The 15378-nt window shown below is 40.4% G+C and overlaps 1 protein-coding gene across 1 annotated transcript in view; it reads left to right on the plus strand.

The window, feature by feature from the left end:
• Window positions 1-14651, plus strand: part of LOC138261628 (zinc finger protein OZF-like) — a 123178-nt gene extending 108527 nt beyond the window's left edge. Inside the window, exon 4 of the mRNA XM_069210757.1 lies at window positions 7114-14651. Coding sequence (XP_069066858.1) covers window positions 7114-8039 — 926 coding nt within the window. The 3' untranslated portion in view covers window positions 8040-14651. The remainder of the gene's footprint in view (window positions 1-7113) is intronic.
• The last annotated feature ends 727 nt before the right edge of the window (window positions 14652-15378 follow it).

The following is a 15378-nucleotide window of genomic DNA, read 5'->3' on the forward strand; positions in this document are numbered from 1 at the left end:
GAGGAATATGAGATCAATCTCTCAGTCTAATACAGAGGTCTTCAATCTTTGGGTCTAGAACCCCAGGGGGTTAGTGGGGTCATGTAAAGGAGGGCGCACAACCCCAACCTCACTTTGGCCTGGAATCTAAAATGCTTTGTTTTGGAAAAAAAAAAAAATCCTTGGACGGTTAATTCCGATAATTAAAATGCTTCAGCTGAGATGTCATTAAGGAAACGTCCTGTGCTGTGAAACCGAAGCTGCGCATGCATCTAAACAAGGCTTCCTGCTAGGGTGTCTGCTTGCCTGAAACAAATGCAAATCTGCGCTACGAGTTAATCTGCAAATATAAAGGGTAATCTGCAAATGTAAAGGATGATTGGGAGCCTGTACTGGCTTTAACTGATCGAATCACTGTAAGCTTTGAGAAGACAGAGATTTATTCTTTTTGAATGGTGGTGCAAAGAGTTAACAAATGAGCTGTGAAGTGTGTGCTTTTAATGGTAATTGTATTTACATAGCACTTACTACCATGAGGAGGTGTTAAAGGGACAGTTATGTAAACAAATTGTATGGTCTGGGTATTACCAAACGTCTATATTTTGGAAACACCATTTTATTGTAAAACGTTTTGCACATTTTGTAGCTTATATTATGTGTAATGCAAGTATAAAATAATGACTCACATATACATAGTGCTTTCTGTCACAGGCTGTGACCTGGCATCACTAAAACTACACAAGTCACTATTCTCCACTGCACCAACTACTAACATTTGTTTTTCTGAAATCTGTTTAATATTATTTTTCCACCGCAAAAATGATTTGCGGTGGGATTTGAGGGCATTTATAGATGGCTAAGGTTGGCGATGATGAGAACAGGTTTACTCCCCATCTTCTCACCAGAGTACAATTATCCTTCAGACATGAGTCCTTGAATGTTTCAGTGTGTCTCTCTTGTGATCCAAAAACATCTTTCAATGAATCATTCTTCCTGTCATCTCCACGTCCTCACAGTGAGAACCTTACTATCAGTTGTCTAATATAAAAACAAGTGCCTGTTCATTAGCTAACAGTAGCTTCTGAAATGGCAACGCCTGCAGTAAAGAGAATAAAAACATTATGCACAACATGAAAAACAGACCTGAAGTCTAAATGTATTATTCTCATTTAATATGATACCATCAGTTATGCTACATTTAAGACAGCATTTGTTCTCTGTTTTACAGGCCTAGAACATTTAAATATGGTTACCTACTACAATTTTTGCGTTTAGCATACTTTATACTTAACGTAAGCTTTACACATCATTTTAAAAAGGCATTTTGTCAGAGGGTAATGAAACAGTCTAAGCCCTCAAGTTCTAACTTATTCCCTTCTGCTGGTTCTTGCTCATCCTCTAAGAGTATTTCTTTAAAGTGGAGCACAGAGGCTGACTGATTAAGGAAGATTTTTTGTAGTGGAGCTATTGGTTCACTGATCAATTGGAGTTAAAGGAGGTCCTGGTTGCGTCTGCTTATTTCTTGATCTTGGAGCAGTTGCATATGTTTCCACATGAATGTGTGGCATAACTCTTTGCCCTACTTAATCCTTGTTGTACCAGCTGCATATTCAGTGGATCAGATGACTTACACTCATTTGCTTGTCAAAGGACACATTAAGGTGGTCATTACGACCCTGGCGGTCAGAGACCGCCAGGGGTAATGTGGCGTCCGTACCGCCAACAGGCTGGCGGTACGGAGGCCCTTATTACGACCGCGGCGGTAGAGCCGCGGTCGCACCGCCGGGGCCGGCGGTTTCCCGCCGTTTTAGCCCCGACGGTGCAAGCAGCGCTGCCCTGGGGATTATGACTCCCCTACCGCCAGCCTGTTTCTGGCGGTTTGCACCGCCAGGAAGAGGCTGGCGGTAAGGGGTGTCCTGGGGCCCCCTATCAGGGCCCCGGCCAGCTTTTCACTGTCTGCATAGCAGACAGTGAAAAGCGCGATGGGTGCAACTGCACCCGTCGCACGGCCGCAACACCGCCGGCTCCATTAGGAGCAGGCTACCATGTTGCGGTCTCATTCCCGCTGGGCCGGCGGGCGCAAACTTGGTTTGCGCCCGCCAGCCCAGCGCAGAATGTCATAATGGGGGCCGCGTGAGTGCGGCAGCATTGGCGGCCGCACGGCGGTTACCGCCTGGCGGGCAGCGGTAGCCGCCCGCCAAGGTCGTAATGACCCCCTAAATGTCCAATGACCGTAACAACAATAAGGAGACAACTGTATTCACCAGACAAAAAAATAGTTTTCGTAAACTGCAAAACTGCCATCTTAAAAAGACTTAAATGAATTTTTGCTAAGATGTACATAGCTTGTATAGGAAGTGAATGCTAAGGGTTCAAGCCTGCAAATTGGTCATAACATAACTGCCACACTTCTAACTGCGCAGCACATCCATAACTATATCGCTCCAGCTCAGAAAGCAGTTAGTCGTTAAATGCACCTGCTTCAGAGTTTCCTGCATTGTTCAATCAAATGTCATAAAATAGATACCAAAGTGTTTACTATCTAGCTTTTACTACACTGTACATACTATGTTTTTCTCACAACCAACAAGTTTTCCGGAGGTTTGTCAAATACAAGCATAATGTATTTTCTATTTTGTATTTATTTGTATTTAGGATTTATAAAGTGCATTTTGCCCATTGGCGTCAAAGTGCTGCTAATGGTAAGAAGTTGCCTGAAGAAGATCTAATTAAGGAAGGAAGGAAGCCAGGTCTTGAATTGCTTATGGAAGGACAAATGGTAGTCTAACCTGGCACTTTGGAGTGACAAACATGTTCCACAATTTTCCAGCCGCTACAGAAAACGTGCGGCCACCCAATCTGGTCTTCCGGAATCTAGGGATGACCACCTTCCTCCTGGAAGAGGATCTTGGCTTTCTTTTAAGAGAATACCAATGAAATGCTGACCCAAGGGCTAAAGACCCCTGCAGGTGCAGAGCTTTATGAACCATATAAAGAGCTTTAAAGGTCACCCGCTTTGTGACAGGTAACCAGTGAAGAGAGCAAAGACCTCTCCGTTTGGGTATATTGAGTACTAAACGGACTGCCCCGTTCTGAATAACCCAGAGTTTCTTGTAAGAAGATTTGGTAATGTTTAAATATCATGCATTGCAGTAGTCGAGGCGAGCCATAATCAATCTAGTAACAACTGTAGTTCTGAACTACACTGGGATAAGAGGAAATATCTTTTTCAAATTCCTGATAATGTAGAAAGAAGTACTAGTAGTCCCATTGACCTGTGTATGAAAGGTAAGTGTATTGATGAAAATAACTCCTAGGTTTTTTGCTGAGATAACTGCCGTGGGTAGGAGGTCACACGTTTCTTGCCACCACAGCTCTGACCATAACGAGTGCTGTGCCCCAGAGACCAGGATCTCTGTCTTTTCTACATTTAATTTAAGACAGTTCTCCTTTATCCAAATACCCATGTCCAGTATGCAGTGTTTAAACTTCTTTGCCACCAAAAGCAAATCATCTGATATAGAAACAATGATCTGGGTGTCATCTGCGTAAGACAGGACCTGGAAGCCAAATTAATGTGCTAGAGTTGCTAGTGGGGCCTCATAAAGATTGAACAAGGTGGGGCTGAGCGAAGACCCTTACGGCATGCCACAGAGGAGCTGAAAAAGGGCAGCCCTTACTCCAGCCTAGTTTAATCTTTGCACCATATGGGGTGGGGATACCGTATCAAATGCTGCAGAAAGATCCAGCATCAACAGGATGGCAGTGCCACCCTGGTCCACATAACACTGGATGTAATCTGCCACAGAAACTAGGACTGATTTGATACTGTGACCTCTACGGAAGCCATTCTGTGAGGGGTCCAGAAGGTCGTGGGTGACAATAAACCTTGGCAAGGTCTGGTCCATGTACTTTTCAAAAATTTTAGCCAGTGCGAGTAGGAGCGAGATCAGACGCACATTCTTTAGGTCATCTGCTCCCCATTTAACGTCTTTTTGAGGGGGATAACAATAGCCTCCTTCCAGGGCTGGGAGAAAACTTCTGCTATTATTATCTGATTATAAACTTTTTTACAAAAAAGTGGTTATCAGATTGGGAACTAGTTGAATAATTCTGGGGGTACAAGGGTCCTCTGGAGAGCCTGAAGTTAAATGCATCAGCAAGGTTTTAATTTGCATACAGTATATGGGGTGAAAGGTGGACATAGTTGCAAAGGATTCCTGTGCAGTGTGATCCTCTCTCCCATACTGGAGGAATCCCCTCCTCAGTGACATTGAAATAGGCTGCAGTGTTATTGCAGAAGCTTTGCAAAGTTTCTGGAGACTGTTAAATGCCAAAAAACGAATGTGGTTACATTCAAAAACCAAAGTCTGGTATAAAGATCTTGTTTCCTTAAGCAAAATTACCTTCAGGAAATTGAAAAATTCTGTATATGTGCAACTGCCACAATCAGCCTATACTTTTGTTCATCTATCCACATGCTACAGTGAAGGATTTATGTTGTTGTGTAAAGTCTATAGAGCACCTATGAATTGTAGAAACAATTTCCTTCTGACTGACAAAACAGAGGACCAAGGGCCAGATGTACCAATTTCCGATTTTGCGATTCGGAAATTGTGAGTCGTGCGACTCGCAATTTCAGAATCGCAAAATCGGATGCAGAACGGTGTCTCAGACACCGTCTGCGAATCGCAATGGGGTCGCAAAGACCCACCTCATTATTATTAATGAGGTGGGTCGCATTTTGCGACCCTATTGCGATTCCCTGCACTCACTCACCAACATGTCTGTGACTGCTTTTTAAATAAAGCAGTTTTTTTTTTTTGTATTGCAGCCCGTTTTCCTTAAAGGAAAACGAGTTGCAATACTAAAAAATAACAAAACCATTTGGTTTCGTTTTATCAGGGTAGGCAGTGGCCCATTGGACCACTGCCTGCTCTAAAAAAACATTTATGGCAACATTCACAAAGGGGAAGGGGTCCTATTGGGACCCCTTCCCTTTTGCGAATGGGTTACCACCAGTGTGACACTGGTGGTAACTGCAAATTGCTTTGCGACCGCGTTCGCAGTCACAAAGCAATTTAGCATCGCCGTGCGAGTCGCAAATAGGAAGGGGACACCCCTTCCTATTTGCGAGTCGCAGTCCCATTTTGCGAGTCGGTGCAAAATGGGAGTAAGCATCGCAATGTGAGTTTTGCATGGCGCAAACTGCGATTTTCGCAGTTTGCGGCATGCAAAACGCTACTTACATCTGGCCCCAAGTACCTAAGTATTCAGAACTGAGTCTAAGATTTGAAAAAAATTTTAGTCTTCTAAATGGACTTGCTCTTGATAACCATCCTTCTAGTTTTGCTGGGTTTGGGAACACAGATCATCACATAAGATTTAGACTAATTTATATCAAGATCTTCCCATAAAGTTGATGAAAACAGCAGCTACCTTTTTTTAACCTGTTAGGTTTGTGTATGAAAGTAAAAAAGCATCATCTGTGTAAAGCAGGGCACATATTAGTCTGTTACCCATTTTTGCCATATCTTGGCCAGTAGAGATAAGTTGAGCATTCAAATCAATGCAGTACAGAATAAATGGAATTGGGACAAGCACACAACCTTGCCACACTTCTCTGTCCAACTTAAAATAAATTAGTGCTCTTCCTATTAGTCACAAATCCAACTTCGGCAGCAAGATTGGTGTGCAAACATTGCAGACATTAACTAAAGAGCTGTCAAAATCAATTTCTGATAAAAGAATATTAATGTTTGGACCAGTCAACGCAATTGAAAGGGCTGCTGAGGTACATAAAAGCCAGGTGCAGAGATCCTTACAGTTCGCAGGTGTACTTCGCAAATTCAAAATGTGTCTTTAAGAGTCCTGCTGGGGCACTCCGCAGAGGCTATTTCTCAGTTAATGGAGTCTCAGCCGAACTTCAGAAGTTGAGAGGAAATTGAGTTGTTGTTTAGAATCCTCTAAACTTAGTATCATCTGTCTTCTATATGCAAACTTGCCAGTTATTTCTGTGCAACCATACTCTTACCTGTGTCACAATGAAGTCCCTTATACAATCTACACTCATGGCAAATTTGTTACAGTATTTCTGTTTAGCTTGAAATCCAGTTTCAGTTATTTTGTTTAATATATTTTTATTGAGTTTTTAATACAGTTCTGTACACAGAACAGTATCCCAGTAATAATTGTATATACATTAAGATTGGGAAATACATGGCTAATATTCTGTTTGCAACTTTTGTCCGATGTCACGCATTGCCTGGTGAGATTGTGCCAACATCCAGTACTGTTCTTGGAGATGTAGTACCATGATGACATTTCAGGCAGGGACAAGGTGTTCTAGTGTGTGCCGGGTGGGGTCATACATGGGAAGTGATGGTGGTAGAGGGAAAGCATTCCAATGTGCACTCATTGCAATCCTTCTGCCTACGCACAGTGCAAACCAGAGGAGTGCGGTTGTGTGCAAGAACTGTTTCTATCTACTTCTGTGTGAAAAAAATGCTTTTCTAATTCTGAAAAATAACTACATGGTGTACAAAGAGCTATAAGCAAAATTCCAAACTATTCAAAATACATAAAGTGCATATTAGTAATTTCATGTTTGCAGCAAAATGTTTCCTCACCAGGTTTTGATATGTGATTAAAACATGTAAGACAGCTGTGATTCAGAAATCAACACTTCTGTGCCCCCCCTTATGTACTTGTTTGACCTTTATTTGTATTTTACTCTCTATATCATAATTCAGATATGGACCCAGGGAGTATGCACAAATATTAGAGAAAAATATTGTGTGGACAAAATATTGTGTCAAGAATATTGAGGACAAGCATATTGTGAAGGTAAGTTTCTATGGGTAAGCAAACTGTAACTAAACTTAACTCCGCATATATGTACCTTGGTAATCTGTATATATATTCAAGGTATGTTGATGGGCGTTAAGGATAGTAAATCTATAGTTGCCTCATTGCATTTACTTTCTCAATATTTTTAACCTGATATTCTGACCACACAATGTTTATTTCCTCGATATTCTGTCATACAACAGGACCCAGCCATTGTTAGTTGTCGTCTAGTAATCATGTTCAGAAATATTTTTTATATGTATTTGTTTTATTTTTTTTACACAGTTGATAAAGCCCTGAAAATAATAAATAAAGACCACCTTGAAACACTGCCACTGAAGAATACAGCATTAAAAGAACCTCAGGAGACTTCTGGCAGAGAAGAAACCATTAAGGGACTCCTCAAACCAGTCTACAAGCAGGGATGCTCAACAAGAAATTTGAAAGGGGTTTCCACTAAGTTTAATAGTAAAGTTCTGGGTTCTCCTAGGACCCAGTTGAAGTTTACGACGGACCAAGTGTGTCCACTTAATTGTGGCAGCAACAGCTTTAACATGAAGGAAAATCCATCACAATACTTTAAAATGCATACTCTAGAAAGTTCATATATTTGTGCTAATTGTGGTATAAGCTTTAGTTCTGATGAATGTCTTGCTAAACACCGAAACATCTACACTTCGAGGGATATGATCTGCTGCCCAAACTGCGGAACTAAACTCTTTCAAAAGGACTCTTTCTCAAGTGACCGAGTGGACACAGTAGAAGAGAATCCATATCACTGTACAGAATGTGAAAAAACCTTCCAGAGTGATGACGATCGGGTGAAACACTGGGCTTTCCATCTAGAGAATCCACACTGGTGTGCAGAATGTGAGATAAGCTTTCAAAGTCAGAACGACCTTAATGCGCACCAGAATTTACACATGGAAGCAAGGCGGTTTCAATCTAACGATTGCGGAAAGAGGTTTAGAGCTAGTTTGGAGCTGGAAGTTCACCGTCAGATACACGATCAAAATGTTAAGATGCAAAAGAAAACTCTCACCTATGGCAAGAAAAGAATATACAAGGAGGAGAATCTATACCATTGTACTGTATGCGAGAAGTGTTTTGATTACGAAACCGAACTCAATATACATGAGAGGTTTCACTTAATGGAAACGCCTATTCCAGTAGGAACAGTGACAGATGGCCCACTTAGTGTTCACTCCTGATGTTATGTTAGGATATCTGCTCACCTGAGAAACTATATCAGTACTCCAAATGTATGGCAGCTATCTGAAATCGGTTGAACCTTATAGCAGGCACCCCCTATAATCGACAGTAAGTACCTTACTATTGCGAGAGCTGCCCAAAAATCTTTACCATCATTTTTCATTTTGATCAACTCCGTAGGTTGCACATGGTAGAAGCAGACCATAAATATCCTTAGTATGGCAAAGGTTTCACACGTTTACCCAGCTTAAGTCAATAGCAAACACTCTACCAAATGGAGTGAATAAATGTGCAAAGTGTAATAATATGTATATCCTTAGGTAGCATTAGTGGATTGCAGATGTAGGCCCTGACTACGAGTCCCACAGTAGTAGCGGTGTGGAAATCTCCACACTTATAAATACCAGTACCATGTAGTGACACCCCATCAGTACTGTCCAGCAACAAGTTAAACCTATCGGAATGGGATCAACTGGATTTACTGGCCTGAATTCAGCATGGAATTCCCTATTACATTTTGTTGAATGCAGACATTTATCACCTGCCCCAGGCAGGAGGTAAATGTGTGTAGGCATCCTGAGCATGGCAGACTATGTAGTGGGTGAGGCAGATGAGAGAAGCAAGGGTAGGATATCATGTAGTAAGGAGATAATCTGTGTTTTAAAGGGTTATTTATACTTCGGCGATTTTGTTACATCCACCAGAAATTGGCAATATCACTTCCTCCCTATTTAAAGTGCATATCAATCTCTATTCTCTTAATATGGTGGATAGGTTATGTGTCCATGTATACTTTACATACTGCAGACAGGACATCCACCCATATACACATTATGGGGTGAAACAAAAAGTGGTGGTTGGAATGCTTGAATTAATCTCAGCCACTGGTAATTACTCTGGCCCGCATCCCAGTCTCACTATTTTGAACACCATACCACCTCAGTTTGGAGCAGGATCTAGACTGATTTGCACATGGCTGGGCCCAATGGGAACAGTCTAACTCGAACTGCTAGGTAAGGTCCTCCCTAAATCAGAATTCAAGCAACATAGGACCGGTTTCACCCTAGCTAGGGCTCATCAGCCAGGTATAGCTTGACTCCAGTGACACAGTGTGCACGAGACACGCATACGGCGTACCCGTTCCACTTAGGGCAACACACTAAAGTATACAAAAATTGATGAATGGAAAGCTTGAATTATTCTCAGCCATTGGTAATTACTTGTGGCTGGATCTCAGTCCAGTTTTGTTGTACACCATGATACCTCAGTGTGGACCGAGACAAATGCAAATCAGTCTTGATCCTGCTCAAAAGGGAGCAGTCCAGTTTGAACTGTCAGGCCAGGTCCACCCTGAAATGGAACACAAATAACCTATGACCGGCTTTGCCCTAGTTGGGGATCATCAGCTAGGTATAGCTTGGGTCCAGCTACACAGATAGGGAGTTTCTGTGTGCTTTAGTGTGTCATGCTGAGTGGGACAAGTATGCCCAGGCTACAGTCTGGGATGTGGCCACCGAGTATTTACCACTGAGTAATTACGAATGGCTGAAAATAATTCAAGTATCCCATCAATCGCCATGTTGTATACTTTAGTGTGCCACCCTAAATGGGATGGATATGCCCAGGTGTGTGTGTCCCATGCACACCGTGTAGTGTCAAGACTGATTTGCATTTGTCTGGCTCCAAACTGAAGTGGCATGGTGTGCAATATAACGATAAACTGAGATGCAGTCACTTGGTAATTACAGTGGCTGAGATTCAGTCCTCATCCAATCAGTTTTGAATATTTTTTTAAATTTCTGTTCCACAACCTCTGTTTCTGCTTTCATTGTATTAACGGTCCTGGTATGTGTTTAATTTAACCATTTCAAGTCCACCAAAAATAATTCGTACAAATGTAAAATTCTCTAAAACTAAGGAACTGATTTACACCAACCAAGCAAGCCACTTGGTTGAGTAAAGTTCTATTATGTATTATTAGTATTGGAAAGCAAAGAATGCTATGAGAATTAAAATGGTAAATGTCAATTTTCCTACACCACCTTTTTAGGACCTCCGTGGATGGATATCAAAGAAACTTGGCATGCTAAACCAAATATGATGTACTCTTTTGAGAAAGTGTTGTATAGATTCAACAAACGGTGCCAAAGTAATTAAAAAAACAAAAAAAATACATTTTCAAAGGAAACTTTGACCTACCCTTTGTTACACTGGCTACCTATATAAGTGGATCCGAGCTAGAGGAATGAGATCTCACCCAGTCAAGGCAGAGTCTCATTGGCGGTTCCCCAAACATGGAAGGTATTTTCTCTAAATGTCAAGTGCTAGTTCGAACAGACAAGCCTATCCTGATGTGTTAAAAGCACATTGGTTCAGCTTATTTGTATCCCTCAGCAGACATAAAATGCCAATGTGTTTCATGCTGTCCTAAACAGAGCTCATTCATTAACCGAGTCTTCGAATATTCAGAGATGTGACACAAAGCGAGCCGTGATATGTTCAAAATTCGGTATTGCCAGAAAAGTGTAATTATCAGACCTCTGCTAAAATCAAAACCATGTCATCACATGAGCCCTTGGAAATTCTGAGAAGCTTCTACCACCCTAATGTAATGAGTGAGAACATTGCCATAATTTGTCACCTCCCTGCTTGGGAGCAAATGGGATAAGTGTGTTTGTTTTGACCAGACAAATATATTTCAACAGCACCTTGTACTTGGAGAAGAAGATAGATTTGATAAAATTACACATCCCTGAAAAACTGTAGACCATATTGATAATGAAAATCCATTTTTTCACAATTACAGGGAGTGCAGAATTATTAGGCAAGTTGTATTTTTGAGGATTAATTTTATTATTGAACAACAACCATGTTCTCAATGAACCCAAAAAACTCATTAATATCAAAGCTGAATATTTTTGGAAGTAGTTTTTAGTTTGTTTTTAGTTTTAGCTATGTTAGGGGGATATCTGTGTGTGCAGGTGACTATTACTGTGCAGAATTATTAGGCAAGTTGTATTTTTGAGGATTAATTTTATTATTGAACAACAACCATGTTCTCAATGAACCCAAAAAACTCATTAATATCAAAGCTGAATATTTTTGGAAGTAGTTTTTAGTTTGTTTTTAGTTTTAGCTATGTTAGGGGGATATCTGTGTGTGCAGGTGACTATTACTGTGCATAATTATTAGGCAACTTAACAAAAAACAAATATATACCCATTTCAATTATTTATTATTACCAGTGAAACCAATATAACATCTCAACATTCACAAATATACATTTCTGACATTCAAAAACAAAAAAAAAACAAATCAGTGACCAATATAGCCACCTTTCTTTGCAAGGACACTCAAAAGCCTGCCATCCATGGATTCTGTCAGTGTTTTGATCTGTTCACCATCAACATTGCGTGCAGCAGCAACCACAGCCTCCCAGACACTGTTCAGAGAGGTGTACTGTTTTCACTCCTTGTAAATCTCATATTTGATGATGGACCACAGGTTCTCAATGGGGTTCAGATCAGGTGAACAAGGAGGCCATGTCATTAGATTTCCTTCTTTTATACCCTTTCTTGCCAGCCACGCTGTGGAGTACTTGGACGCGTGTGATGGAGCATTGTCCTGCATGAAAACATGTTTTTCTTGAAGGATGCAGACTTCTTCCTGTACCACTGCTTGAAGAAGGTGTCTTCCAGGAACTGGCAGTAGGACTGGGAGTTGAGCTTGACTCCATCCTCAACCCGAAAAGGCCCCACAAGCTCATCTTTGATGATACCAGCCCAAACCAGTACTCCACCTCCACCTTGCTGGCGTCTGAGTCGGACTGGAGCTCTCTGCCCTTTACCAATCCAGCCACGGGCCCGTCCATCTGGCCCATCAAGACTCACTCTCATTTCATCAGTCCATAAAACCTTAGAAAAATCCGTCTTGAGATATTTCTTGGCCCAGTCTTGACGTTTCAGCTTGTTTGTCTTGTTCAGTGGTGGTCGTCTTTCAGCCTTTCTTACCTTGGCCATGTCTCTGAGTATTGCACACCTTGTGCTTTTGGGCACTCCAGTGATGTTGCAGCTCTGAAATATGGCCAAACGGGTGGCAAGTGGCATCGTGGCAGCTGCACGCTTGACTTTTCTCAGTTCATGGGCAGTTATTTTGCGCCTTGGTTTTTCCACACGCTTCTTGCGACCCTGTTGACTATTTTGAATGAAACGCTTGATTGTTCGATGATCACGCTTCAGAAGCTTTGCAATTTTAAGAGTGCTGCATCCCTCTGCAAGATATCTCACTATTTTTGACTTTTCTGAGCCTGTCAAGTCCTTCTTTTGACCCATTTTGCCAAAGGAAAGGAAGTTGCCTAATATTTATGCACACCTGATATAGGGTGTTGATGTCATTAGACCACACCCCTTCTCATTACAGAGATGCACATCACCTAATATGCTTAATTGGTAGTAGGCTTTCGAGCCTATACAGCTTGGAGTAAGACAACATGCATAAAGAGGATGATGTGGTCAAAATACTCATTTGCCTAATAATTCTGCACTCCCTGTACATCCTGAATGGTGGTCAAAAGTATATCACATACTGTTTAATCTTTAAACCAAAGGAATGCATTTCTCCCATTCCTGTGAGAAGGCAATATGCTGCTGTTCCAAGGGAAAAGCAGTAGAACCCCACAAGACTGAAGTAGTATGGTACCACATTATTTAAAGTTCCAGTGTTGTAAAGTCGTTGTCCTATTTATTTAACAACATGATGCTTGGTTATGCACAAAATGTAGTAAGACAAAGTAGGAGAGGGAAAAATATTGCCAAAACATCTATGAAATAATTTAGAGGTGGGAAGTTGGGAATTGCCCAATTACCTCATCATTCCTCTGCTAATTCACACACCCAAAAGCAATCTTCCCTCCTGTCTGACAATAGATATATGAAGTTGTTGCACCAGATAGTTGAGGCTTGCAGTGTTCATCTGAAGGTCCCATTTAATAGTGTGATTGATCACTACCACGGGCTCAAAACAGAAGTGGATAAATGAAATAATTAATAGAATTTGATTCACTAAAAATTGTTGAAACAATTAAATTGTCTAGACCAGAGGTCTTCAAACTGGGGCACGGGCCCCCCTTTGGGGGCCTAAAGTGATCCGGGGGGGTGCCAAACTCTGGGCAAAAGAAATATACAGTTACATGCCTTTGTTTTAAGCAGAAGCATGTTATTGCAGTTTTAAAAAGGTAACAGTACTTAACTGCAATGTTTAAATAGGTTTAGCCCTATTTAAACATTGCCACCTTTCTAAAATAATTGTGAAAAAGTCTGAGGGGGGCCCAGTGATTTTTATTGTTCAACTGGGGGGGCACGGCATTAAAACGTTTGAAGACCACTGGTCTAGACCAATCAAAACAGTCATGGTAAGTTAAGTTATGCAAGGCTCAAACCTAGCTCAAACTATATTTGATCTTTAAGTTGTGGAACTGTCTAAAATTGTCCCTGCTTTAGGGTAATACATTCTTTTATGCATGCTTAACTCTTGAAGGAATTTTTAATTTTGCACACAACACTGTACCGTTGTCACAAACAAAGATGGCATTATTGAATGAAGTTCCAGCCTTTTGTGTTACGATCAGCTGTAGTATGAACACTGAAGAAAAATATGTATATGATATTTGAAACACCCCTATTTCACATAGTTGGTATTTTTATTAAAAAAGATATGTTAGAATAGGCGTCCACTTTAAATATTCTTTCTTACTTTTTCTTTAAGTAATTTGGGAATAGTGAAGCAAACATTTTTTGTGATTAGTGTTAGCTTTGGCATTACACAGATATTTTATGTTATTGCAGTGAAACAAGCATATAGATCAAACATATGTATTTTCTGTTATATATAATGTCATTATAGAGTATTGGCTTTATAGGCACTGTCAAACACATTTGAATTGAATCAATGGTAGGCAAAATATAGAGTATGAATTAGCTTTATTGAATGAGATGCCAGAATGTTGAAATACATTTACTTATATGATCTAAAATGTAGGGACGCTTCTTCTACTTAAATTGATCAAATAGTAAACTAAATGTGTGTGAAAATGCAATTGTATCTTCCATATTTTCGACTCTTTGTATGACAGCAAGGTTTGGATTTACTTCCTGATCTAACATTAATATAATTCAAAATGAAATAATTTCCTATAAATTAAGTGCTGTAGTATCTGTGCTCTGTTCAGTATTGCTGTGAAAGGACTTATTTTAAAAATATGCAATTTAGTGTAAGATTTTGCAGTGTTGGAAAGATATACATATGATTGGTGGGTTTATAAGATGAATATGCAAATGTAGGAAGTCATTTAGCATGGTTTCTGTCTGTGGCCAATGAACATAATAGTTGCTGACTTCCAATAAACCTTTCTTTGAACTTGGAGAAACGGTTCAGTTGGAACCCAGTAGCTGTGTTTTATTATTTGTAGCATCTAGTATTAATATAATAATTACATTTGTTAATCAGCTACATTATGGCAAAAATGATGCACACATTGTTGTAACAGTTTTATGAATATGTAAAACATTGTATTGTAAAATAGTTAATAAATTAAAAAATATTTAAATAACAAATCAGAATTATATTCTTTTATATGGTAGCTTCTCTCCATTTATACTTTCTTTTAGCCCTGTGTAAGCCAACCCATTGATGCAGACGTTTCTTTCAGTCTTATAATCATCCCTTTGATATTGAAACAAACACCAAACCCAATACGTTGAACACTAAACCAATGAGTGTTAGTACTTCAACCAAGCAAATGAAGTGCCAGGACCAAGTCCTATCATCACTATCTGTTTTTCCATGCTCAGGTCAGGTTAGTTTTAGAAAAGCATACACATGATGAGTGAAACTTTTGAATTAATCTCAACCACTGGCAATTACTTGTGGCTGCTTTCCATTTGTTTTTGTTTTGGCCTACTGTTCCACTTAGACATTCATCAACCCTACGCAAATAAGACTTAAGGCCTGATTTAGATATTGGCGAAGGGCCTACTCCATCACAACGGTTACGGATATGCCATCTGCTGAAATCTAAATCCCATAGGATACAATGGGATTTAGATTTTGGCGGACGGGACATCCGTCACCGTTGTGGCGGAGTAACCCTTCCACCAATATCTAATTCAGTCCCTTAGTCGTGCCCCTAAAGGACAGTTTGGCTTGAACTGCCAGGCTATATCTCCTCTAGACAAGAACATAACAACACCATAATGATTTCAACCTTGTTCGGTCTCAGCAGGTAGGAACACTTGTAAGCTTGGTTCCTAAGTTTGGGTACAACAATCACACCTAGGGCAT

Source organism: Pleurodeles waltl, chromosome 10 (assembly GCF_031143425.1).
Source record: "Pleurodeles waltl isolate 20211129_DDA chromosome 10, aPleWal1.hap1.20221129, whole genome shotgun sequence".
In the NCBI taxonomy this organism is placed as follows: domain Eukaryota; kingdom Metazoa; phylum Chordata; class Amphibia; order Caudata; family Salamandridae; genus Pleurodeles; species Pleurodeles waltl.